This window comes from Desmodus rotundus, chromosome 8 (genome assembly GCF_022682495.2).
Source record: "Desmodus rotundus isolate HL8 chromosome 8, HLdesRot8A.1, whole genome shotgun sequence".
NCBI lineage: Eukaryota > Metazoa > Chordata > Mammalia > Chiroptera > Phyllostomidae > Desmodus > Desmodus rotundus.
Window position 1 is genome coordinate 125,090,670 of NC_071394.1, and position 26,868 is coordinate 125,117,537.

At 53.2% G+C, this 26,868-nt stretch overlaps 1 protein-coding gene and 1 long non-coding RNA gene across 7 annotated transcripts; one reads left to right on the plus strand and one right to left on the minus strand.

Annotated features, from left to right (window-relative positions):
• Positions 1–1,050: 1,050 nt before the first annotated feature.
• Positions 1,051–12,963, minus strand: CSRNP1 (cysteine and serine rich nuclear protein 1). Its single transcript, XM_024566038.2, has 5 exons — positions 12,807–12,963; positions 6,136–6,389; positions 4,032–4,291; positions 3,230–3,544; positions 1,051–3,134 (listed from the first exon to the last, which is right to left on the minus strand). The coding sequence occupies exons 2-5, from the start codon at positions 6,347–6,349 to the stop codon at positions 2,154–2,156; spliced, it is 1,770 nt and encodes a 589-aa protein (XP_024421806.2). The 5' UTR covers positions 6,350–6,389; positions 12,807–12,963; the 3' UTR covers positions 1,051–2,153.
• Positions 11,436–26,319, plus strand: LOC123480299 (uncharacterized). Of its 6 annotated transcripts, none has more exons than XR_006656225.2 (5): positions 11,436–12,219; positions 13,541–13,620; positions 14,883–14,969; positions 15,976–16,077; positions 19,626–26,319. It is a non-coding gene; the product is annotated as an uncharacterized lncRNA (long non-coding RNA). The 6 variants fall into 6 exon arrangements; XR_006656224.2 differs by lacking the exon at positions 11,436–12,219 and adding an exon at positions 13,103–13,188; XR_006656222.2 differs by lacking the exon at positions 11,436–12,219 and adding an exon at positions 13,112–13,376.
• Positions 26,320–26,868: the final 549 nt, after the last annotated feature.

A 26,868-nucleotide genomic window follows, 5' to 3' on the forward strand; every position in this document is an offset into this window, starting at 1 on the left:
AAACTAAAAACCAAAACAGGATAAAACAGAAATAGAGGCCAAAACATGAAAACAGCATGGAAGTCACGAGGCTTGCACATTGCAGGCTGTCTTCTGAGTGCTGCATATATATAAATAATCAACTGAACAAGCTTAGGAGGTGAGCAGTGTCATTTGCAGAGTTGAGGACACCGAGGCACAGTGAAGGGAAGCAATTTGCATACGTAACCTCACTGGGTAGTAGAAGAGCTGGGATTCGAACCTGGCACTCTTGGTCCAGGCTCTTGACCAGTAAACCACAAAGAGGAAGTAAGGGAGGCCAGCACAGACCAAGAGAGGCAAAGAATTAGAACAGGGAGAGCCAAGTCAGGTCTCCTTTTTGGGCCCCCTTCCCAGCATTTGTCCACAGGGTCGAGCCTGCAGAGGCTTCCGGCCAGGGTACTGGACCTGCTGGAGGTGTCCCCCAAGATCCCCAAGGGGGAGGTTGACCTTGCTCCTCAGGCCCCCAGACGGGGCTCACCAGGGCAGAGTGCAGCCTGCACCCCTGGCCTGCAGCCCAAGCTGCCGGGGACAGGTCAGACAGGTCTGGCTGGTGCAGATGGATGTTCTGCAGCTTCCGGTGTTTGGTGCTCAAGTCCCCAGGGACCTCGGTAGCTCAGCCCCACACAAGGCCTGTACCCACCCTATCCCACTGCCTGCCTCCACCTGGGGAACGGGAGTGACTACCCCTCAGGGCCAGGCCCCAGCTCGGTGTCAGTGAATATGGCCTTACCCACCCAAGCACATAGCTTGTCTCAGATTATCCACCCCCAGAGACCACCGGGAAGGGATGGGTTCTTCCAAAGGGAACACTGCTCCCTGTCCCTGGCCAGCCTCCCTTTGCTGGCGTCCTGTCTCCAGGTTGGTTGGCCCGCATGGAAGGAGGCTCGGTGGCGTTGTCCTTAACTCCCACCCCCAACACAGCCTCTGTGTACACTGCCCTGTGGGGCTTGCCCCCGCCACGCACTCCCTGCCTTTGCCTCGGCGGGTGTGCCAGGGCTCCAAGTTGTCCCACAAATGCAGACCACGCCATTAAAAATAGAGCCTCTTTATTGGTACCTGTTATGTTCAGGTACAAGGTGTTCCCACAAGCACACAGGCTGGCAAGGCCTCCTGGGCAAGACGGCAGGCCCAGAGCCCGGGCTCCTTGGCACAGACACAGAGAAAAATGAATAAATTATAGTTCGAATATTCAGAGACAATACAGAAATTAGGATGCAAATTTCAACATCAGCAAACAGGCATAAAAGCCATAAGGCACCACCGCTTGCCCAGGCCAACTGGCCTGAGGGCACAGGCAGGTGGGCCGGGCCGGAGTACAATGCCCAGAAAGCCCGCAGACCATCTTCAGGGGCAGGCTGTGGGCCGGCCCTGAGGCATACCCCTGGCCCTCCCGCTTCCCCTTCCTACACTGATGGGCCTGGAACGGAGGCTGTGGCCCTTGTGGGAGAGGAGAGACGGGGCAGAGGACAGGAAGTAGAGGGGCTGAGTGGGTCAGAAGAGGGTTTTGGTCACGGTTGGTCAGCCCGGCCCCTCCCCTGCTCAGCCATCCAGAGCCAGGCAGCTGCCACAGTAGACATAGGGCTCGAATCCACACCTGGTCTAGATGTAAGACCGGGCAGGGCAGGGCTGCAGGCCAAAAGGGACTCATGGGGTCTGCGCCCCACCTGGACCTCAGCACTGCCCACCAGCCAGGGATGAGAAGCCTAAGCCACCTAGTCTCCAAATAAATTATGGAAATAAATTATAGTCTTCACAGTCCAGAGGATTCAGCCACCCAGAGGGGCTAGGACTCAGGGTGGCAGAAGCCAGAAGAGGTGGATATTTCCAGCCCAGTCCCACCATTTTTGGGCTAAGAAACATCACACCCTCCTCTTCCTGGCACGGGCCATGGAGGTGGAAGAGATTGTGGGCACTGGGGGCCTGGCAGCTAAAGGGGGAAGCCCCCCACAACCTTCTCTTCAGCACAGAAAGTTACAAAAATAAATAATCCATCCAGAGTGTTGCATGAAAATTAGGAATGCCCATGTGGGTGAGCCAGCCAGTGGGAGACAGTCACTTATGGGCCCCAGGGAGCCCCAACATTATGACAGCAGCAACAGGGCCTTCGGGGCTGGGAAAAGGCACCCTGGTCCTCACACAGGCACGGGCTCCACCAGGGGCACTGGGGCAGTGTCCTCGAACAACTGGCCGTCCATGAAGGGAACCAGGCTCTCGGCAGCTGGCTCAGACAAGCCCATGATGGATTCCAAGAAGCAGACGCTGGTGTCCGCGGGTGGGGAAAAGGCAGGTAAGGGGAAGTGGGGTGCCTCCAGGTTGTCCAGACGGTCAGACACCTTCCGGGAGGTGTAGTGAGGCCCCAGACTGTAGTCGGGCAGGGCCTGGAGCAGCTCAAAGGAGTCACAGGAAGACAAGCTGAGGTCCACTGAGTGGCTCTGGCCAGTGTCCGTGCCGGGCGGCCCTGAGATGCCAGGGAGGCTGCCTTCTCCCAACCCTTCAAGGCTGCCGTTTAAGAAGCAGCTGGCATCCAGGTTGGCATTTTCATCCAGGATGCCTGATGTGAGACTAGAGCTGGAATAGCTGTGGGTCCAGCTGGCCAGGCCGCCAGGGTCTCCAGTACTGAAGATATCAGCTAGGTGGAAGCAGCTGAGGTTGTCGAGGTTCCCCACACCCACTTCCTCCTCCTCCTCCTCCTCTCCCCCCAGGTCAGAGTCACTGAAACTCAGGATCCGCTCCAGGCTGTCGTCATCCACACCAGGCTGGAAGCCAGGGCTGGGCAGGGCCGGGTGGGCAGGGCCGTCAGGAGGCTCATTAGTGCCTGATGCTGTGGAGGAGTCGGTCATGTCGCTACTGCAGCTGTGGTCTCTCAGCTCACTGCTCACAGGGGGCTTGGCCAGTGGGAAAGTAGAGGCCAGGGCCTGCCCACCTGGGCTGGGTGGGCCACCCTGGGCAGGGGCCTCGAGCTCCCCAAGGCTCTCAGCCCCCTCCTCCAGCTGCAGGCGAGTAAGCGTGTGGATAAAATGGGTCTGAACCCGCGCCTGGTTAAATTCCACACGGCCCTTGGGGTTCTCACAGCCCTCCTTGCAGCAGCCGCAGGGGAACGCTGTGTGGTCCATCTGCAGAGAAGGGAGAGGCTCGAGTGAGGATGCTGAGGAGCCCAGAGAAGCCCCGAGCTCAGGTTCCCCTTCCCAGCCCAGTCCGATCACCGTACCTGGCACTTGATGCCCGCCAGGCTGCAGCTGCAGGTCTCAGGGTCACAGACCCTATCGCAGTGACAGCCACAATCCTCCCGGGATTGGCGCAGAGCCTGCAGCTCCCGCTTCTCCTCTCGATCGATCTTCCGCACGCCGGCAGCCCGCAGCAGGGCCCGCCGCTTCCGGGCCGGGTAGGGCTGCAGGAAGGTCATTTCCTCCAACTGGCCACCTGCCACAGCTGCCGCCAGCTCCTCATCCACGGAGGCGTCATCGATGGCGTCCACCGTCAGTGGCAGGCCAGCCTCCGTCTCAGGCACCCCAGCATCTGAAAGCTGCGTCCAGGGGAGACAGGAGCAATGTGAGAGGCACAGACATGTGGTCTTAGCCCCCTCAGCCACCAGTCACTCGACAGACTCTGCCCATGTGCTTACTCTGGGCTGGGCGCTGTGCACTCCAGTGACAGGGACAGCCAAGAGCACTGCCTCACACGTTCACAAAGAGATTTCCTGTTCGTGCTGTTGCCCAGTTCAAGGACAAATGCCTTGCCCTAGCCAGATACACTGACCCCCAGTGTCCATCAATTCCACATCCTCCCCCCGAGTGAGATCAGACGGAGTCAGGCACCACACCTCAGCCCTTCCACGCCCCACTCTGCCTGCAGCTAATCCAGGCAACAGATCCTGGTCAAGCCATTGCTGGCCCCTTGGGCCTCTTTCCCCAAATACACGAGGAACAAACAGCCTGCCCCTGCTGCCCTTCCCCCTCAAGGCTAGGACTTCAGGAGCTGCCCCACTGTGGGCCTTGGAGGGAGTTCCCTACCTTGCTTCGAAGCACCTCCAGCTTCTCCTCCTTCAAGCGTAGGCGGAGCTTCTCGTGCCGTGCCCGGGCCTGCTCCTTTGTAAACTCAGCCAAGGAGAAGCGGCGGCAGGCACTGTGGCGAGAGGCCATACCCAGAGTGCAGCCGCCACGGCTGGGCACGCTGGTGAAGCCCTGGCACCGAGGGAAGTAGAAGACGGTGATGCCATCAAAGACTACTCGGCCCGGGCGCTTCCGGGGAGCCCGCTTCAGGATGGACAGGGCTGGAAGGCAGGCGAGAGAGCGGGCAGAGCATGAGTTCTCTGTGAGGCACAGCACAGCGGCCTGCAAGATGCTGCCGAACAATCTCTCCGCACATTCCTCCTCTGTCCTGCCCCGCCCCCACCAAAATGGATGGGCTCAAACTTAGGAGCCAGCCTGGCCGGGACTGGACTTGGTAAAATTGAACACCACTCCTATGCCAACACTGGCTTATTGTTATTCACAGGCAAAATGAGAGCATTTGTAAGACGAAACACCCATCATGGGTCTCTTGTACAGGATTCTACAGTTCTCTGATTTGTAGGAACTCTTTATATGTGATATCAGAGACATGAATCATCCCTCTAGCCTATCTATGAAAATATTTTAGTCTTTCATTTTTGTTCATGGCATTTTACAAAATTCTAAGGTTTATGTAGTCAAAACTTAGTGATCTTTTCCTTTACAGATTCTGTGTTTTGCAACAGTCTTAGAAAGGCTTTCCCTGAATAAGTTATTGATTATATATATTCAATACATATATTGGTATATTACTGCTTTTTATTAGGTTGAACCATAAGAAATGATCATAAAGTAGTTGAATATTGGCAATTCCATATATCTTAATATATTAAGTTACTATATTAATATAATATATTAATATATTAAGTTACTATATGAGCATTCCCTTGTAAAAGGTTTTCTACTTATCTTCTTGAATTCACCAGGTAGGCAGCCATCTGCAAGTAATGGCAATTTTGCCTGACCCAATGCGATAGGTAGAAGTCTCATTCTCTCTGCAAGCTGAGTTGGCCAACACTTCCTGAGCAATGTTAACTAACGGTGGTGACAGACAGCATCCTCGTCTTATTCCTGGCGTAGTGGGAAATGCTTCCAGCATTTCCTCATTAACCAGCATCAGCTTTGGGGATGAAACATATTTTTGAACATTTAAAGAGAATTCACTTATCCCTATCTAACCGAGAGTCTTATCTCGAAGGAACATTACGTTTTACCAAATATTCCTTCAGCATCTAGAGTAGCTCTTGTATTTCCACCCCCTGCGACACAGTCCGTTTGTAAACGAGAAGACTAGATTTTATAATATTAAACCATCCTTGTATTTCCAGCACAAACCCACTGCCGTTTCGTCAGTTAGTGTATTGTTAGAGTCCACGTGCTAAAAATCACAGTTTTATGGATAATGCAGATATGCACATAGGACATATACAGATGCCACACCGGTGGTAGTATAACACCAGGTGGGGGTGATTAGGAAAAAGATGTCTCAGAAGGCTCCTTGGAGGTGGGGGAGCGATAATACAAAGTTAGGTTGAGACCACTGCTCCAGGGCCAGCTCTGTCTGTTCGGAATCAGCATTATGCCAGCTTGAAAAATAACTGGTAGAAAACCTTTTCACGCTGCTCAGGCAAAGCCCAGCAGCGTTCTGACAGGGGAGGGACCGGCCTGACAGGCCTCGCAGTGGAGAAGTGCGGGCGTGGGACCTTGCAGAGCAGTTGGAAGGAGGACCAGGCGAAAGCCGGAGAAACGAAACTGGAACAGAAGGGAGGGGCTGGGCAGGGAAGGCCAAGGGCCACTCTCAGGAGCTCTGTGCTGAATGTCATGACTTTGCAGCAGGGGAGTCCCAAGGTCAAAGGGGAATCTAGCCAGGGCCAACTGCCTCTGGACAATGGGCATTCCTAAGTGGCCACTGCGTTCCGGGAAGTGGACGAGGCGGAGAGCCAAGTAGGGGAGCTAAAGCCATGGGGACACAGCCTCCAGAGGCCAGGGTGGCTTTGTCACAAGCCTCCCAGTTTCATCTTTAGGAAAGGGGTGTGGTGTGCTTCCCAGGGGAGTGGGGACTCACGGGTGAAACTTCGGGGGCCACCGACGTTTTGATCAGGCAGGGGCGTCTGACCCCAGGGGCCCTCCTCTTCCAAATCCCAGGCTGGGGAGACTGAAGAGCTTGGGGAGCAGGAGCTGGAGTGGTGGCCCAAGGAGGACAAAGATGAGGAGGATGAGCAGAGCGAGGAGTCATCCTCTTCCAACTGGTCAAACTTCCTCTTCAGCAGCCCCGTCATGGTGGGTCCAGGGGTGCTCTGGAGTCGGGGCACAGACAGCCTAGGATGGGAAGGAGAAAGCTCTCAGTGGCAGGCCTGAGGCCGAGAGGTGGGCTCAGCTGTGATCATCATCTCTCTCATCTACCCTTCGAGGTGCCCCAGCTCCAGGAGCTCCCCAGGAGGCTTCTCGGCACCAGACAAAGCACTCAGGCCCAGACCCTTGTCCTGGCACTTGGAGACGCCCACCACTGTGCCAGAAAGCCCTCCCAGGACACTGCCAGACACCGTCCCCACTGCCTCCTACCGCCCACCTACACACGCGCGCATACACAGACCAACAGATGGACCAACAGACCTCTGCACAGCCGTGATCATTCCCCGACGGGAATCCTGGGGGCTGACTCACCGGCTGGGTGATTCACACAGCTCGCATCTGTGTGCCTTTGTGTGTGTGAAGCTGTGTGTGCGGCTGTCTGCGAGGCAGTGGCTCTGCTTCCTCCTCCTCCTCCTCCTCCCCCCCCTCCCCTCCCAGCACACCCACAGGCACACGGCCCGCAGACACCCGACAGCTGCGGGCCTTCCTCCAGAGCCAGGCTAACCGGGACACTCCGGCAAACAGGCTGGCTTTGGCTTCGAGGCTGGCCCTGGTTCCCAGGACTTTCCTGAGTCCCTCCTCTCCTGGGAAGGACCTGCTCAGACTTTCCCTCAGAAACCCCCGGCTCCGCAGAAGTCCCCTGCCTCCAGGCCTGACGATGGCAACTGGAGCCCCCAGGCTTCATGTGTCTTTCCCATCTCCTGTCTGGTCGTAAAGAGTCACCTACAACATCTACTCCAATATCTAGCCGTTTGTCTGAATTAACTTCCAGTGGAAATTATTTTCCCCCTTTAAAAAAATAAAAAACTCTTCTAGTATAACCGACCTGCCAAGACAATGTCGCACTCTCTCCAGTCTGTAGCTCAGTGACTTGGAGCACCCCAGGACACACCATTCGTGTCTCCCCTCTGAAGGTCTCAGCCCCCCATGGGAATGCACCCAGACTCCCTCAGCCTGGCTAGCCCCGTCCAAGTGCAGTGGAGGGGGCTTGGGGTTCCTTCCTCTAAATGCCAAGGCAAGGAACAGTCCCTCCTGCTGCTTGGGAATCCCCAAAGGACTCAGTCCTAAGGGCTGACCACAACCAGCTACCTTGTCTCTGCACATCCGGTGGCACTCAGAGCTGGGCCCCCAGGAGGTCACCAGGAGGAAGGGGAAACCATGCAGAGGCCCCAGGGCTGGGGAGCCCCTCCCCCACGGCCATCACAGGAAACGAGAGAGAACAGGAAAAACCAAACAGAAGGCTGGCCATCCCCAGTCCTCAGGTATCCTTTCTAAATACCCCTTTCCCCCCTTTGCCAAGGCGCCCACAAAGTCCCCCGATCCTAGACACAGAGGGTGCGCTGTCACTCAACTCACTGGGTAAAATTCTTTCCAGGGACAACCTCTCCCTGCAGGAACAAGAGAAGCAAGAGGCAGCCCCACTCCTTGCACTCTCCACGTTGGGCCCCAGGGAAAGAGGACACACAGGTGTTTCCGGGGGCTTCTGAGAGGGTAGTTTCTCAGGTTTGGCACCCCCCTCCCAAGGTCAAACCACAGACAAAAACAACCCAGCTCCCAGCTGACCTGCAGGCTCTCCCAGGAGATGGGGGAGCTTCGTGACCCAGAGTCCGACGTACACACACATACATACACGCAGAGCAGAGACTCAGCCACACACAGACAGGCCACCCCCAGGCACGCTGTCCCCACCCCCATCCCACTAGGAGAACCCATCCCTTCCCAAGCTACAGATACGTCTCCAGGGGGCTGATCCTCTCTCTCATCGCTTACCGGAGCCCAAGACCCCTCCCCGCAAAACGAAATGCCCACTTGGTATTCCTGCCTGGCTGTTCCCTAGAAACATAAAATTCAGCAGGCCCCAGATCGAACCCCTTGTCTCTATTCCCCACCCCCCCACCGTGCCATCTGTTCCTCTTCCTGTGTTCCCTATCTTAGTAACAGCACTGCCACCCACCCAGTTACTCAAGCCAGAAACCTGCAGTCCTCCTCAACTCCTTCCTCCCTCTCCCTGCATCCACATCCAGCCGCACATTAGCTCATTGAATCCGCACAAGGCCAGGGCACAGACTCAGGAGGCACCATGCAGGCCACTCCGCACACGGTTAAGAACCTTGGCCCCAGAGCCAGACTGCCTGCATTTGGGCCCTGGCTTTGATCTTACAGCGGAGGGACCCTGAGCAAGCAAGTCCCTTAACCTTGCCACTCCAACCCCCCTTGCCTTAAAACCTCACAGCGCGGGGAGGCTTAATGAATGAATGCATATTAGTGAACATGTCATTCTACACTGTGAAAAGGCGAACGAGCTGCAGGACACACAGCACCCAGGAGAATCTCACTGACCATGCTGGGTGAAAGAAGCCAGACCCAGGAATTCACAGATGTGAGTGGAGCTCAAGAAAAGGCAGGCCCGGTCAGTGCCTGTCCGAGGCAGAGCACGGGTTCCTGGGGGTGGTGTGCAGTGGGGACAGCCATGAGGGAATCTTCGGGGCGGGTGGCGGGGGAGGCAGCCTGGAAATGGTCTCAGAGGCCCTGGTTGGGGTTTGCTCCCGGGGTGTCTAAAACCATAAACACCCACCTAGCTGCACACGTAAGATTCATACACTTACTTCACGCATTTGACGTATGTCACCTATCATTTTAAAAGTGTATTGCCCTTATGCCTGTGTCCCCACCGCCCCAGCTCCCGTCCTCTCCCCATCGCCATTCTCTACCCTGCAGCCAGCGTGACCTTCTGAAATCCTGCATCTACCTGTTACCGCAGGTTTCGAATCACTCCGGAGCTCCCCTTAGGAGAGTGCGCCCTTAGGGTCGTCTAGAATTCCCTGAGAGGCTGAAGCAGGCCTAGCTGCTGCCTCTCCTCCAGGCTCATGCTCTCAGAGTCTCCCCAACCCCCTCTCACTCGATACTCCAGCTGACCTTGTGGTGCCCCTAATGGCCACAACTGCTCATCTCCTGGCCTTTGCACAAGCTGGAGCTGAGCCTCCCTCTCCTTTAGAAATCATCTCCGAGTGAGCCTCCCTGAAACCCCCACTCCTCCTCACTGACTACAGGCCTCTCTGGGCCCCACGATTCCCACATCACAGCCCTGAGCTCCCCCCTGCCCCCCCGCAATGGCCTCACTGCCCATCTCCCTCACAGCAGGCTGGGGGCCTCCCAGCCTCGCTGTCATTGTGCCTATGCCTAGGACAGAGGCTGGCACACAGAAGGTACCTGAGGACCACCGAGGGAGGCAGGTGGGCACTTTGTATCAGGTATAAACGCAGAAACGAGATAGAGCACATGAGGCCCCTGGGGGGGGGGAGCTGCAGCAAGTGGTCAGTGCAATCTAATGCTGCTGTCAGTTAGTTTAAGGGTGGTGGGCACATGCCCCCTCCTCCCCCAGCCTGTAGTGGAGGGTTGAACAAGAATGGTGCCCAGAAGGGGGTGGCTCTGAGGGAGAAGAAAGCTCGGGCTGCAGGCAGGTGCCAAGGCGGGCATCTCAGGAGGCTCCCAGTTCCCCCTGAGTAAACAAATAGAGATGTCAAGGAAGCAGGCTCCAGCCTGACACCTTGGTTCTGCCTCAGGGATATGTACTGACTGGTAGCTTAAAATGAGGGGTTACAAGTTCCAAGGCAGCAGACAGAGAACCCAAGGTTCAAGGAAGCTAAGGCGGGGCGCTGCAGGTTTTGTGAACCCCAGCAGGATCTGCAGGCCTGGAATGAAATGGGAAGTGATCGCCTCCCTGATACTCCTTTGGGGTGAGGGGAGGGGGAGGAGCCACTGTCCCACCTGGGAATCCAGAGGCTGAGAGCCGCACAGGCAGGGGATAAAGACAAAAAGACTCAGCCAGAGACGTGGAGAGGCCAAGTCAGAAAAAGGAATGAAAGATAGTGGAAGAGTCCAAGAAAAGTGTCAGACAGTGAGTCAGAGGGTGGGGGAGGGGCCCCGACCGCGGCACTGTTCCCAGGGTGAGCGCAGCCCCCTCCCAGGGTCCTGGAGGAAGGAAAAGCAATTCCCAGGAGCTGGCTCAGACTGAAATACCACACCCCCAGGAGCCCCAGAGACAGGCGCTGAATCAAAGAGAACCAGGCTCCTTCCGGCCCTGCCTGGGCCCTGAGAATCATGCCGCCTTCCTGCCGCCACACACAGGAGCTGACAGCCAGGTCAAGGGGGACACACCTCCCCGCCCCGCTCACCGCAACCATCTACACACTCAGGCCTCACTACGGGAATCCAGGGAAAGCCACCTCACCCTGGGAACCAAACAAACAAAGGCTAGTTGGGGCGGGGTGGGGGCTGCGGGAGACAATGCGGGGCCTCTTGAAAAGTCACACCAACTCCTCTGTACACCTCAGCTGTCCCAATGCCCCAGCCCCCTCCCAAGCCAGTGCTGGGGAGGGGGCACCTTCAGCAATCTCCATCCAAATCCAAGAATCTGAAGAATGTGTCTTTTAACCTTGGAGACCAGACCCCAGCCCAGGGCGGATCAGCTTCCCCTAATACCTGAGGTCACTTGACCCCAGGCCCTCAAGAACTACTTCCTGGGAGAAGGGGAGGGCATCTCTGAGCACCTCAGGGAGCCCCCCAACGGGACTGGCTGGACAAACAGCCTGGGCAGCCCAGAGAGGGCAGACAGGAAGCCTTGGCACACCCCTCCCCCACCTCTCCCTCTGCAAGTGATGGGGGGAGGAGACAGTTCCTCAGCTTTGGCCTCCAGGGCCTGGCACTGGGTAGGTGCCAAATGTTTGCTCGGCTACGTGAGGCAATTGCTTCTGCAGCAGAGAAGCTGCACCTGACAGCGGCTGCTTCCTCCGCCCCCCCCCCCAGGCCTTCTCCACTCTTCATTCATTCATTCAGCAAATACTTATAGGGCTCCTGCGACGTGCAGAGCGCCGTCCAGGCAGCACTCTGCTTCCTCCAGCCCCTGCCATTTGCCCCCTTGAGGGGACCAGGCCGAACGCGAGCGCTGCCCCTTGCAGCTCCGAGTTTAGTGGGCAGGTGTGCAATCAGTTTACAAGCCCCGTGGTACGTTGAGATGGAGGGCCAAAGCGGGGTGAGGGGGGCTGTAGGGGTGCAGCTGGGGGTGAGGACAGGTCTCTCTGAAGAAGGGATGTAGAAAGCGCCCCAGGAAGGGGGCGCAGCAGGAGTGGGGGACTTGAGAAAGGGAGAGCCCGAGGGGCGAGTGGGGAGGGGCTGGGGGGCGGGCAGCAGATCCAGCCTCCCCGGGCAGGCTTTAGCCTGAGGGCACAGGAAGCCACAGCAGGGTTTCAGAAAGGAGTGACAAAACCAGATTTGCATTTTAAAAAGATGGCTCACCGCCGGACCGGTGGGGGTGTGACCGGTTCCACCGCGCAGCCCGAGCTAGGTGAGAGATGACAGCACAAGGGCACGGGAGAAAGGGGAATGGCCTTGGTGACCTCGGGACATGGAGACTGCAAGGGGCAGTGAGGTCAAGGGTTTGGGGGTGAGGGGATGAGTTCCGCTCCTCTGGGACTGGGGGACATGTGCCTGGAGGCGTCGGGTGGGCCGTGGAGCTGGGGAGGGACCCTCTGTGTCAGCAGTGTGGGCTATGTGTGTGACTGTGCCAGGGAGCAGAGTGACTAAGTGTGTGACGGCTGCTGTGGAGTCGGCATCTCCCCAGCGCGAGCCGGTGGAAAAGCCCCCGGGGAGGAGAAACTGAGGACCGGGAGGAAGTACGTGCTGGGGAAGGGAGAGGCGGTGCGTGGGAGGAGGCCTACGCGTGCCCCAGGATGGCCGGGCTGGCTGCGCCCGTGACTCACGGTGGTGGCCTCTGCGTGTGACGGCGACTGACAAACAGGTGAGCGTACGACACAATCCCTCCTCCCTCGCTCCCTCCCGGGGTCCGTGACTCACGGAGCCTCCTCCTCCTCGCTCATCCCTCCACTCCCTCCCTGATCCCCGCCTCCCAGGGGCGCCGGGCACGCGCCGGCAGCCCCAGCATCCGCCCCCGGGGGGAGCCCGAGGAAGAGAACGACAAATGTCACCTGCTCCGGCCACGAGAGGAACTTCTGAAAAGTTCTCAGGCAACTGGGTCAAAAGGAAACTCACCCGCGGACACACGCACCTCGTCCCCCTGCCATCTCGAGCTGCCTCGGCTCGGCCGCCCCCGGCGCAAGGCCCGGGGCGCCGTGACTTCTCGGGGTGCCAGCGGCGGGGCCCGGGAGGGGAGCGGAAAACCTGCGCCTCTCCGTCCCTACCTCCCCGCCACGGACCCCGGCGGTGTCACGCAGTCTGGGGCCCGACTGGGCTGTCCTTGTCCCCGCTCCCACTCAAGGTGTCAGGGGGCAAATGGTAGGGGCCGGAGGGGCAGCGCCACCTGCGCGGGACGCCCCCTCCCCAAAGTCCCATCCAGTCCGGCCGAGAGTCCCCCCCTCCCTCGCTTACCTGCCAGCCAGGCGCTCTCCAAGTACCCCCGACGCGACCCGCGTCCCGGCCGGGGACGCCCTCCGCACCGCGACCCTGAGTGCGCTCGGCCGGCAGCCCTCGGCCCAGCCTTCCCTGGCTCTGCGGATCCGGCAGCGGCGGCGGCGGGAGACAGTCTGCGCGGCCCCGCCCGCCGCTCCGCCCTCGTCGTCAGTGGAAAACTCCGGGGCTGGCCGCGCTGACGCACGCCCGGCCGCCGGCCAGGCCTCCCGCCGCCCCGCCCCGGAGGCACCGCCCCCTCCCCCCCGCCCCAGCCGGGCGCTGCGGCCACCCGCCGCCCTGCTCCCGCGGAGGCCTCCCCTGACTACCCGCCAACTCTCCCAGCGTGACTGCGCAGGGGAAAGTGTGTGCGCACCCTGCCCGCGAGTGCTGGCCCCAGGAGCCCACCCGCTGCCCCCCTTCCCGACCGCAGAGCCACCCTACCCACCGCGCGCCCCTTGAGCGTTTCTGCACTCCCACCTTTGCTGCAGCTGGTCCTCTTTCTTGGAAGGCCTTTCTGCCCTCTCGCTGCTTACCAGAACCCCATCGCCCGTAAGGCCTCAACTTCCAATGCCTCCTCCAGGGAGCCTTCGTGGAAGCTGACCCTCCCCCTCCCAGGCCGGCTCCGCTGCATTCTGGGTTCTTCTGTAACTGTCTTAGATGAAAGTTGTGAGTGACTAGCCCAGCCCTGAATGTTCCTTTCTACCTTCCTCCAGGTGAGGGGTGGGGTGCCCTGTGCTGCCTGGAGGGCTCAGCGGTGGTGGAGATGATGGAGAAGGCCCCTCTTCAGCCACAGGTGTGTTAAGTCCCGGGAAGAACACTAGGAGCAAAGCAGGTTAGCGGAGGCTACATACAGCCCCTGTCCTTCCTGGATGCTTCGAGTGCGTGACTGGGGGCACCTGCAGCAGTAGGTGTGTAGACACCTGGAGCCAGGCTTCCAGTGACTTCCCAGTGCCCTAGGTTGAAGTCTCAACTAACTCCCTGGGGCCCAGGAGCTGGAATGGTCTGGCCCTTGCCCACCGTTGCAGCCTCACTGCTCTCCATTCTCCCTCCCCTCTCTCCCTTCCCCGCTTCTCCATGTTAATGTCTTTAATTTGTGCGCATTTCTTTTCATTTTTATCTCGTGCTTGTAACGTTGGCACAGCTGCACAGAGTTGTAGTTTACCCGTGCAGCGTTCTGTTCTATATCTCGTTAAGTTTCTTCCAGCCTTACCTCTGCACTCCCACCCCACACCCTTGATGATGTTCTTGGGGTGTGTTCTGCTCATTGGCAAGAACTTGTCCAGCGCATTGAATGTACCTAGTAAATGTGTACAAGGAGGTGGGGCTTAAGGTGAGGGCAGGGCTGGGGGTGGAGATGGAAGGGTCATCAGCATAAGGCTGGTACACTGAAGCCCTGGCTGGTGGCAGAGACAGCTCCAGAGGGAGTTTAAAGGCTACAGACCTGGCTGTCAGCTGCCAGAGGTGACTCAGCCCTTTGGGTTACGATGCCCACCACCATACTCATCAGACACTCAAACCATGCTCTCCCTGTGGCTGCTGCTCAGAGACGTTGCTGGTCCCAAGGAATTTTTTTCTTCCACTGCCCCCTCCTTCCTGCCTCAAATCCTCTGGCCAGGTCCCCAAGAGAAAGGGAGTCTGTGTGACCTAGAGTGGAGTTCTGGTTTTCCCTCTCTCTCTCTCTTTCTCGCTCTCTCACTCTCTGTTTCAGTCTTCCAACTAGTAAAATGGGGAGCACTGAACCAGAGAACCCCACCACTTTCAACATTCCTGCAGTGAGAAGCCCCTGCATGCTGATCAGGGCCCTGGGCTGGGTAGAGCACAGAGTTCGTAGAGTTCGTGGGGGTGTCAGGCTGCCTAGGTTTACATCCTGCTGGGCTGTGTTTGGGGGAAACCAGACCCAACAGAGACCAGGGCAGGGAGTTGGGAAGGACTGGATTGGGGGCTCAGAGCAAGAAGCCCAATGGGTGACAGGGTTTGGGGGCTGGAAGAGTAGGAGAAAATAAGGGAAAGTATAGGAGAATAAAAAGAATCCAGTAAATGATGTGTTTTCTTCAGAAAAGTATCTTCCTCTCCTGGGATGGGCTTGCCAGATGTTGCCCAGATGTTACTGGTGATGGAAAACATCTCCCTCTGGGATCCCAAGTAAGCTCTTCCTGTTGGTGGGGAAATGAAGGGTCTGTTCCAAGGCAAGGAGGGTGGGGTCTGGGGCAGCATCCATCTGTGACTATGGCACATACATAGGCAGTAACAAGCCCACACATCATCAGGGAATTGCTGAATACTTACGAGAGTCCAAGTTTCTCAAACATTCAGCATCCATGGACCAATTGTTTTGGGTAAATAAAAAATTCCTACTTTTAATGGTTTTAAAAATTAAAAATCCACGATGTATTCCCATTAGAAAGACTAAAATTAAAAGGACAATTAAGACGAACAAACAGGAGCCAATGTAGCAAGATTGAGGATTAACCAGACTTATCCTACATTGTTGGTGGGAGAGTGAATTGATGTAGTTTGGAAAACAATTTGGCAGTAACTACTAAGGTACCAAGCATAGGTAAACTCTACGATGTTGTCATTCTTTTCCTCAGTATATACCCAAGAGACAAAAAGGTGTCTATGTCCACCAAAGGCACACAAATGTTACATAGCAGCTTTATTTGTAACAGCTTAAAACTGGAAACAACCCAGATGTCCAACGGGTTGAGTGGAAACAAACTGTGATTTATCACACAATGGAATATTACACAGCACTGAAAAAGAACAACCAGCTGGCTCATACAAATGACAGGGGTGAATCTTTAAAACATTGTATCGAGTAAAAGAAGCCAACCATAAAGGGGCAATATCTGTGATTCCGGTTATTTATATGAAGTTTAAAAACAGGTGGAACTGAAGTACGGTGATAGTTAATATGACCTTAGGGAGGATTGACTGGGAAGGGCCACATGAGGGCCTTCTAGGGTGCTGGAGATGTTGTATATTTTGATCTGGGCAGTGTCTGGACAAATATATATATATATATATATGAAGTCAAGTCCTACACTTCAGATTGATTCACTGTATGTAAGTTTTGCATTGATAAGAGGTGGGGGAGAGAAAGACAACGGTAATGTCATAATCGTGAAAGGGATGTCCTTATTTTCAGCCTTCCTCCAGTAAGTCTACCTCCTGACCAATGGGGGATACCTGTGGCTCACCGGTCAGCTTCAGCTGTTTAGGTTTCTCTCCATCTAAATTAGTGGAACAGGTAAGCATTTTATTCCACCACGATTTTTAGGTGGCAAGGAGCTTCATGTTATTTTGCACCTAAGAGTTTTACAGTTTTAGCTCTTACATTTAGATCTTTTATTTAAGAGTTTAAAATTAAAACCCTCCCCCCACGCTAATCCGTAAAGGTGTGGCTCCCAGATTACTGAAGAATTTGTTAGAAAAGCAGATTCTTGGGTCCTCCCCAGACCCACTGAATCAGAAAGTCTGGGAGCGGGGGCTCAGGCACCTGCCTTCTAACAGGGCCTCCATTGATTCTGGTGCACACCAAAATTTGAGACCCACTAAGCTAAGTAAGACCTTGGAGAGCAGAACCGTGGAAAGGGTCTTCTAGCACTTCTTGAACGTTCTTCTTTATCTAAACTGGAAGACTTTTGAGTGTAGATTTGTGGATCAAAAATCTGAGCTGTGGAATTCTGGGTCAAAGGATTTTGACAGATATTGCCAAATCACCCTCCCAAACGTTGCGCCCATTTTCGTCAGCCACTGGGACCTGAGCAAGCCAGACTCCCAACAGCCTCCCAGGCACTGGGTGTTATCAAGCCTACTGATCTCTGCCCATCTGATAGGAGACACAAAGAAGATACTTACTGCTTTAATTGTCATTTCTCTAATTATGAGTAAAGTGGAGGCTTTTATCAGCCCTTTGTATTTCTCTTTAAACTGCTGGTTTGTATTCTTTACTTTGTTTTGGGTTGTTCTAAGTCTTTGAGGATTGAGGAAATGAGCCTTCTGCCAGTCACACCCGTCACACTTACCCTGGTTTGTTTTTGGCCTTGGTTTATAGTGTGCTTTACCAGAGAGAACTTTCCCGTGTTCCTATAGTCAATCGAGGATCCTGGGTCTGGTGTGTTGCATTCCCTCTCATAATATTAGAAATAAATTCACCTATTCTTTTCTCTGGCGTTTTATGATCTTATTTTTAATATATAAATCCTGTAACCATTTGGAATTTATTTTAACTTAAGGAGTGGAATAGGGCTCCCACTTTATTGCCTGCCCCCTGCCCCCAACATGATTAGTTAGTTTTCCTACCACCTTTCTCTTCTAATTTAAATGTTACCTTAAATAGAAGTGGACTCTTCATATGCATTGAGATCTGCTCCTGGCTTTCTGTTCTGGTCCACTGGGTTATCGATTTATTTCTTCTTTAAACACATTGCTTCACAAATTATAATGTCACACCGCGCTTTAGCATCTGACCGGTCTAGCCCCATCATGTTATTTTGCTTTTTTAGGGCTTTCCTGGCTCTTATTTATTTCCACAGTCGAGTTTCATATCATTTTTTTGACAAGTTCCCCACCTGACGAACAAAAAAATCCTATGAGTAGAGTTGACTCTTAAACATGTGTTTGAACCTCCCGGGTCCACTTATAGGGGGACTTTCTCAGTAAACGTACAGTCTGCCCTCTGCATTCTCAGTTTCGCATCCAAAGATTTCCCCCGTGCACTGACGGAAAACAGTCTTTTCAGTCCGCAGCCGGGCGTCTGCCGGTGCGGAGGGCTGACTGCGCATGTCCTGTGCCGCTGTGTGTAAGGGCCTTGAGCACCTGCAGGGGGGCCTGGAATCAATCCCCTATGGACACTGAGGGGTGACTGCTGTTAAGTTTTGGGGGAGTCACAAGTTATACTCAGATTTTCGACTTCAAGTGGTTGGCATTCCTAACCCCACTTTGTTCAAGGGTCAACTGTATTTTAACTGGAATCACAGTGAATTAATAGATTTAATTGAGTGTTAGCATTGTAATAATGCTGTGTCTTTCTATTAAAAGGCACAGAATAGAATGTTCCCTGTAAAGGCCCTTATATGTCTTTTAAATATTTTTCTGAATATTTTATCTTTTTGAGTGCTATTGTCACTTCACTTTCTTGCTATTATATTTTCTGATAGGTTGTGTCATTTTTTTTTTAAATATAGAGGAAGGCTACTGAGTTCTGTATATTAACCTTGGAAACTGCCCTCATCCTGAATTCTCGTATCATCTCTGAGAGTTGTGCATTTTTCAGTCACATTGTCCATAAATAATTTTGCTCCTCTGCCCTGGCTGGTGTCGCTCAGGGGATTGAGCATGGGCTGCAAACCAAAGGGTTGCCAGTTCGATTCCCAGTCAGGGCACGTGCTTGGGTTGTGGACCAGGTCCCCACTGGGGGCCATGTGAGAGGCAGCCACACATTGATGTTTCTCTCCCTCTCTTTTTCCCTCCCTTCCCCTCTCTCTAAAAATAAATTTTAAAAATCTTTAAAAAAAATTTTGCTATTCTGTTATGGTTTTGTTAGTTTTCAGCAGGATTGGAGGTGGATATTTGTCAAATCTCCTTTTGGCATCTATTGGGAAATTATATCGTTCTTCTTTGATCTATTAATATGGTCAATTTTATTAGAAATTCCCTAATATTATTGAATCACCTGGATGTCACGAGGATGAACTTACTCAGACGTGATGAATGATTCTTTTGAGAAACTGTTGATGAATATATGCTTGCATTTTATCTGAGATTTCTACCCCTCAAGCTCAGTCATATTTAATATCGTTCAGATTTTCCACATTCCTCCCTATCTTTTGTTTTCTTGATAGGTTATGAGCTGGTGGGCTCAATTACAATGTTTCACCTAATTTCTACTTGCATTTTCTGTATACTGTTATTCTCAACTACCACATCTGACTCTTGAGTTTGAAGTTCTGCTATTTGGTGCACAGAGATTTCTAAAAACTAGCTTCTTAACATGGATACTGTTCCCTCTTCTGTTTATCTTCCTTCTGCCTCATTTAACATTTTTAATTTGAAGTTGACCTTGACTGACGGTAGCACTGCAGCCTCAACGCAGTATTCGTGCATCTGGTGTACATTTTATTTTTAACTTTTCCAAGTCGATGTTGGTAAAGATACATCTCTTCTACACAACACACAATAGGACATTGTCTTCTGATCCAGTGTGAGCATCTTTTCTCTATTATAAGGACCGGTTTATCCCATGTATATTTGTTGATATAACTGATGTATTAGTCTTAATTCTGTCATCTTATCTTCTATGTTTTCTATTTTAATGCTTCCTCTGTTCTCGGTTTTACTATGTGTATTTTTTTTGTTTTCTTTGATATGCATGTGTGTGCACACATGTGTTTGTATTTTTGTCTGGTGATTTGAAGGTTTATAGTCTGCTTTTAATTTGTCTGGTGGTTGCCTTTATATTGAGTTATTTTTCTGCCAAGAGAAGAAAACCTTCATATGTAGGGGAAGAAAGAGTCATATTCTCAAAGGCTGAACCTTGGCCCCACCCTCCTGTCTCCAAATTCCTGATATCTTATCTTCGGTGTGAAAAATAGTGGTAGTCTTGCCCTGAAGCCAAAGGTTCAGGCTAATCAAGATTCTGAATCTGCCACTGAAGTGCTGCTTGAGCTGGCCACCTACGGCAAAGAGCCCCAAAGGGATGCTGTGTATCTGCCGTATCTCATCTCTCATATCTAAACATCATGTAAATATCTTTTCCTTAACAGTATCTCTTCCATGCTGTCCATCTCTCTGCAGTGTCTGAAAAGACATAATTGGAGAGGACGTGAGGAGGGCCATTGACCCCTCTCGCCATTCGTTTCTACGCATGTCGAGATGAGGAGCCAGATTGTTGCCTGCCAGCTGGTGTTTGTGAATATAGTGGTGTGTGATTGGCGGAGCTCAGATGCAAGGGTTGTGTGTGCGTGTGTGTTTACTTTGAAATCTGTGGCTTGATGCTGGTTGATCAGTTAGTGTACCAACAGATAATGGCACACGCAAAATAGGATGCTTTTTCGAAAGCTTATTTGCAGACGTGTGGATGTAGGAGCACCCAGAGGAATGGTGCAGGAGCACCGGCAGAGCTCTTACCACCAATAGGCCTGAAGGGGAAAGGGGAGGAGGGGAACCCCAGAAGGAGAGAGCTGAGGAGAGTGGGCTGGCCGCCTTGGGAGGGCCAGCCAGCAGCCCCTCAGTGAAGGAAACATCTGACACGTGGAGACTCACAGACGGGCACCCAGGGACTACATGCCTTGATCTCAGTCTCTTTTCTCTCCCTTTCCTGCCGGAGCTCCCCGTGGCTAACCCCACCTGGGATCCCTAAGTTTGTTCATCTTGTCTTGCACAGGAATTCAGTGAGAACTAGAACAAAAAGTCACCAGGTACATTTCATGCATGAGTTTCCTACAAATATGTGGAGAGCAGACGCCATTAGGAATGCGGTCAACTACCAGTGATAGAGTGCCTTTGAACAGATAGGTTGACTTCTGTACCAGAACAGGAAGGCTGGAAGCAGGCAGACACTCGCCTTCAATAATGTCAGGGCTGGCATGTAGAATCCGTTCAGGCTTCACCTGTGCTGGTGGCTTCGAGGTGGCTGCCCAGCACCAGGCATCGTGACCATAGTTACGTTTGGAAGGAAGGGGAAGACAGGTCCTAGTGTGTACGCCTATTTTGTTTTTAAAAAACAAAATTTTTTATGGAAGTACCCGTCGTATTTCATTGGCCAGAACTGGGTCTCCGATATCAGCAAGGGAGACTGCGAACATAGGAGGAAGTGGGCCCGTCATGGTTGATTTAGACCACTTGTCACCAATTGCCTGACACTGGAGATCTTGGTGCATGGATCAAAACCAGGGGACTGTTATCAAGAAAGGAGGGGTGGAATAAATTCCGCATCCACAATGAACAAGGCTTGCCACAGTGGTTGGACTCAACAATAAAGCCGATTGTCTGCCAGCACTCACTCTGGACAGGACAGCAATTGCTCTTTCACACTGTGCCATTGATTTTATGTGACATCCAAAAGTGCTGTTGGATTGAGGGGTTTTGCCAAGAGCTTGCTCTGCTTTTTCTCCGATCAAACTATTTCTCAGTAGCCTGTGACTCCATTTACAAGCCGTAGTGTGAATTATGTTGGTTTTCACCGAAAGTCGGACAACTTTAATGATGTTTCTTTGGCTTTGATCTTTTCTCTGTCTTTCCTGACAAAAACGCATTGATATCGCACTTTACTTTAGTACTTTCCACGGTCCAGAGACACTTGATTGGTTTTCGCACTAACTTGCAGGGCCCGCTGTGAAGATGATGCAAAAGTCTCAACAGGCTTCGTGCCACGATTGGGCAAAATTGCGTAATGGCTGGTGCCTTCGGGACCGGCGGAAATGTATTACCAGCTAACACAGTCCCATTCCCAGATGTCCATTCCCATATCTGCGTTTCTGATTCACACTTTTCCTGCTTGTGTAAAAGCACCTCATTCCACAACCTCACCTACACTGGTATACATAATTGCATTTTATATTGCAGGTTTTTGTTACTATTTTCAACGCTGCTTTTGTGCTTTAATGAGCCTGTTTGGAAATACGGATCCATCTTCATGACTGGGGGCCACACTACCATGTAATGCTAACAATGAAGTGAAAACATAACAGACGTGAGCAGTAGCGTGAACGTGGTATAACACTACCTTAGCAAGTTGAACCGCAGTTAATGGCGTTTTCTGTACTGACAGTAAAGTGCACTGGACTGGCCGGTCAGTGCTGGTGGCACAGGCACACCTACCTACAAGGCCGTGAGAACCGCCGCAAAGGTGATGGGTTTCTATGGAACTGGTCGCCGATCTCACACTGATGAAATGCACATGAACAAAACCGCCCCTCCGTCCCCTTGCACCCACAATTCTTGCAGGTGCTGATGGCTTCTCCCTGTAAACACATGCACCTCTCAGCCTGGGGCAGGGGGTTCTCGGGCCTCAGGACTATGCTCAGCTGGCATGCAGCGCAGGCTTGGAGGGCCAGGGAGCCGATCCCCCTGGCTGCAGCCCTCCCCCCTAGTGGGCTACGGTGGCGGGCTCTGAGTCTGTCCCACACGGCGTCCCAGAGGTCCCAGTGGGACTGAGCTGTAGTTGAAAATACTCATCAACACCCTCCGGGTTGGTTTGCTTTCCTTCACTGGAGCTTCCCTTTCCTCCACTAGAGTTTCCCGGGATCACCAGCCAGGCCCTCAGATCTTTGTCTTGGGACCTGCTTCTGGGAAAAATGAGCCCGAGGCTGTTTTTTTCCTCTGAACTCCCCTTGCTGGCCGTGAGAGTCATGAGCCCCACGTGAGGAGAAACTGCGTTAGACATCTGGTCATTTTACAAGTGAAATGACTGAGGCCTGGAGTGGAGGACCTGATGTGCCGGGTCACTCTGTGGTCTGAGGCAGCCCAGCTGGCCCTGGAGCTCCCAGAGACCCGAGGCCCTTGGGGGCTGTATTAGAGGATCCGACAGAGCTCCCTGCCCCCAGCGTGGCTTGCAGGGGCCACAGCCCTTCTCAGACTCGCCTGGAGGCACCCCTGAGAGAGGACAGGAATCTGCTACCATAAACTGGGCAGGAGAAGAGGTGCAGCTGAGGCTGGATGGGGCCTGTGCCCAGTTGAGGGGCTGGGCCCGACCGCTTTGCCCTTTCTCATCCCCTGAGCCCCTCCCAGCGTGTTCTTTAGCTCCTGTGTGGAGCTGCTCCTATTTCCTGCCAGCACTGAAGGTTTTCTGAGTCTTTCCTCAGGAGTTCCCCTTCCCAAACATCATACATACACACACTTCTCCCTGGGATCAGACCCCAGGCCTGTGGATCTCAAACACGCTGTGAGGTGAACTCCTGTCCCGCAGAAAAAGGCAGGAGATTTCTCTCGGCTTTGTCTTTCCCTGTTTCCTATGAGAGCAGCTTGTGGCCCTGTCAGCCATTGCCAGGAGAAGAAATGGGCGTCTGGCCCAGCTTTCTAAATAATATGGTGATCTGTCCCAAACGCCCGACCCACAGACCTTTACTTATCCTCAGCTGACGGAGTGGGAAACCTAAGGCTGAGAAAGACCTTATGCCGCGAGCCTATGACCTGACCCCCAGCGGCGACCTTGCCAATGTCAGTGCGCGCTTGTGAGGGAGCCCGTTTAAGCCATCAGCTCACCCTCACGGTCACCCACACCCCCAGCACGAGGACAGCCAGCTGGGGTCATGGTCCTGCTGGTGAGACCACCTGCCCTCCTGGCTGTGCCCTGCCCAGGTCCCTCACCTCGGTTTCCATGGGGCCAACAGGGGTGTCACCCAAAGGAACCAGAGCGCAAAAGTCAGGGCCGCCTCCTGCAAGAGGAAATTCACGTCCGTAACCTTTATGAACTCTGCAGTGGACAGCGCCCAGGTTCCCTTGGGGAGCAGCAAGGCACGGGGACCTCACTGACCCACGGAACCCCTGCCCTTCCACAGGGCACTGAGACTCAGCAGTGGGCAGTTCACTGACGGGAAGCTGGAGCAGCCGAACGGCCACTGTAATGATAGTAACTGTGATGGTGTAAAAATGTCTACAAACTCACACTTTTCTTATCAAAAGGGGGTATGTAATTCCTCTCCCCTTGAATATAGGCAGGCTTAGTGACTTGTTCCTGATTAATAAACAGTGGGAGAAAGGAAACTGTGTGATTTCCAGGGTCAGTTGAAGAAAAGGTGATACAGCTATGGGCTGGCTTTTTCTTGGGACACTCACCCTTGAACCCCAACCACCATATGGTGAGAGAGCCCCGCTTAGGTGGAGAAGCCACGTTCTGACCTCCATCGAAGGTCCCAGCTGACAAGGAGCACCAAATGCCAGATGTGTGTGAGTGGACACAGTTTCACCTGGTTGCAACCCCCAGCCTTCATGCCTCTTTAGTTATGGGCTATGCTCACTAAGTCCTGCCCATATTATATAGATTCTTGAACACAGTAAACATGGTGTGTTAAGCCACTAAATTGTGCAGGTGGTTTCTTGTGCAACAATAGATAGCCAGAATGATACTAAAGTGCATTGTGCATTTACTAGAGGGCAAACACCGTGTTAAACACGTTACTGGACTGTAATCACATGTCGTCCTCCAGACAGTCCTGTTAGGTAGGTTCTGTGGCCTCTCCGTCTTATGGAGAACGGAAGCTCAGTGGCTGACAACCCATCTGGATTATAGAGCCTGTGAGCAGTAGAAACAGGACTGGAGGTGGTAATGAGCTGGCAAATGTTTAGCAACCAGTTCTCTGGGGGGAAAAAAGTCATGATGTGCAGTGTGCTGCCAATTTCCATGGTGTAAATTCTCCCACCGTGGCTGATTTCATGCTCCTGGCCCTAAGGTGAAATTGGGAAGCAATGGCACACTCAGCCCTCCATGTAGTTGGTGGCAGCTCCCGTGCACCACGGGGAGCAGGCTGCCGGCCCAGGTCCCCTGTTGGAAGGAGAATGTGTATAGGGATGGGGGGTCAGGAGAGTGCTCCAGAGCTCTCCCTTGAAATCCAGGGTGAGCTGCGGGAAAGTTATTTTGCGCGTTCACTCGGGCTATGTACTGAACTTACAGCTTACGCCAGGACTGTTCTGGTCACGGATCATTAGCAGCAAATAGTACAGACCAGGTCTCTGCTCTGCTGGAGTTTTCTTTTTAGCAGGACAGACACAGAGAGACTCAAAGGCCAGGGCATCTTGAGAAGTCTGAGTTATTCTGGGAGTGGGAGAGGGAGAGTGAAGTGGGGCCCAGACTGAGAATGTCACAGTGAGTCCCCAGGAGGGACTCCCTTCCCTCTTCTATCCTTTCCCTTTGGGGAAAACCTGAGTCAGAAATGTCTCAAGCTTGTCTGACTGGGAGTCCCCCCTCCCAGCGCAACTGAAGCAGCCCCAGGAAAGGAGGAACACAGGTTTCCCAAGGCTACCCCCAGGAGCCCCCTCCCACACACATCCCCCCACCTGTTGAGAAGCTTGCTGAAGTTGCCCTGAGGCTCGGGAGAGTCTGGTTCTACTAGGTCCCTTAAGTGGGTCCTTGTCCTCGCACCTGCAATAGAGATAAGAACTAGTGTACAATCTAGAAATGATTCTGGCCTGGAGCGGATTGTTAACTGGAAAAAAAAAAATTGCTTCTTATCCAAAGGAGTCTGTGCTGTGCGGAGAAGTAACCTGCCTAAAGCACAGCTTCATCAGAGTGAAGAGGACTCGCTCTCCTCCAAGCGGACAGCATCCAAGTGTGTGCAGTTTCATCCAAAGAAGGGGCTTTATTTTTGATGTACAAGATTGAAAATCTTGCTCTGGCCAGGTAGCTCAGTTGGTTACAGCGCTGTCCTGGTACGCCAAGGTTGTGGGTTTGATCCTTGTTCCAGGCACGTACAAGAATCAACCAATGAATGCATAAATAAGTGGAACAACAAATGAGTAGTTCTCTCTCTCTCTCTCCTTTCCCCTCTCTCTCTCAAATCAGTTTTAAGATTGAAAATCTTAAAGTATGACATGTAATATTATTGCAAAGATGCTAGTTTGTGAAGAATTAAGTTTTCCTGACATCTAGGGCTGGGCAGAGGTAGGGTGGGGTGGGGGGTCAAGTCACTGAGAGGCATTACAACGAGCAATAGGACATGGCTCCCACCAGGTCCTATTTGGTGTCGCTTCTCCTAAAGCCATCCACCACGCTTGCACTTCCAGCACCTCTGTTCCCGGTTGCCCTCCCAGGCTCCCTCGATTCTCTTCCTCCAGTCCCAGTGTTCCCCAAGCCTGTTTTCCAGGTGATTAGGGGAAACTGTGGATCTACTTTCTGTGAAATTGTATCTTTCCTGCCATGGGAGAGACTGTTTTTTGGGTTTTTTTTTAAACTATATTTTCTTCCCCTTGGTAAAATTTAAACATGTCCATGGTTAAAAATATCCAAACTGGAAGAAAATGAAAAGTTAGGTCTTCTTCCTTCTGCATACCCTAGGTCTCTCTAGTAGGGGCATTATGAATAGGATTGGTTTTAGTTTTGGTTTTGGTTTTGGTCTCTTTCCAGAAACAGTCTATATACATTGCACACACATGCCTCATCCTACTTGACCTATGGGGTGCATTTATCCCAGCCCTCCCTGTCTCTGACTAGACACACTTGTGTCCCTAGGCTGGGGCATGGCTCTCTGTTCTCCTGTCTTAGCCATTGCTTTTTTGGAGGATCCTTTCCTGGTTCTAGTTTATCTCTCAATCTCTGAATGTCAGATGACCCCAGGGCAATGACTTCCGCCCCTTTTCTATCTACCTCCACCCCCTAAGTGGCCCTTTCTCCAGCTTTGCATATCACCCTCTCCCCTGACCCCTGTGCTGGGCGTGTTCCTCTTGCTGTCCCAGACCCACTCTCCACCCTTCTCCCAGCTCTGTGCCTGGGGACTGACCTGTGTGAGCCATCAGGGACTCCCTTGCCCTTTGGCTTTTTGTGGGGTCTGACCACTGGCCCACAGAGACATGCATTCGGAGGGAGGGAGGGAGGGAAGGAGGGAGGAGAGAGAGGTGAGGATATATGTTCTCCCTGTAGGGTTGCCAAGGACTGGCTGCACTTCCCCGCCAGAGGCCTCGGCTCTGTCAGTTGGCAACATTCAAACATGTACATCAAAAAGAAAGCTCCTGCCTTGGATGAAATTACACAAGATTGGATGTTATCCTCTCCACTTAGCTCTCTGTCCCCAGCTTCCAGCAACTCGCTCCTCTTACCCCTTCAGAACTACGGATTGCTACGAGCCCTGGGGTCGTCCTACCCGTCCTCCTCCTCGTGGTTTCTCTACCCCCTGCTACACTTCTGTAAAGAGTCCATTTATTAAACCCTTCTCAAATTTCTCAATCCAAGTGTGCTGGCTGTTCCCCTTGGGGACCCTCCCTGCTACAAATTCCAAACAACTCTCATATTTCTGTCACCTCTGAACCCCTGACCCATGGAAGCGGCTCAGACTGCAGACTCCTTACCCCACTCCCTAAAACCGCTCCCCCCAGTCTTCTCTGTCCT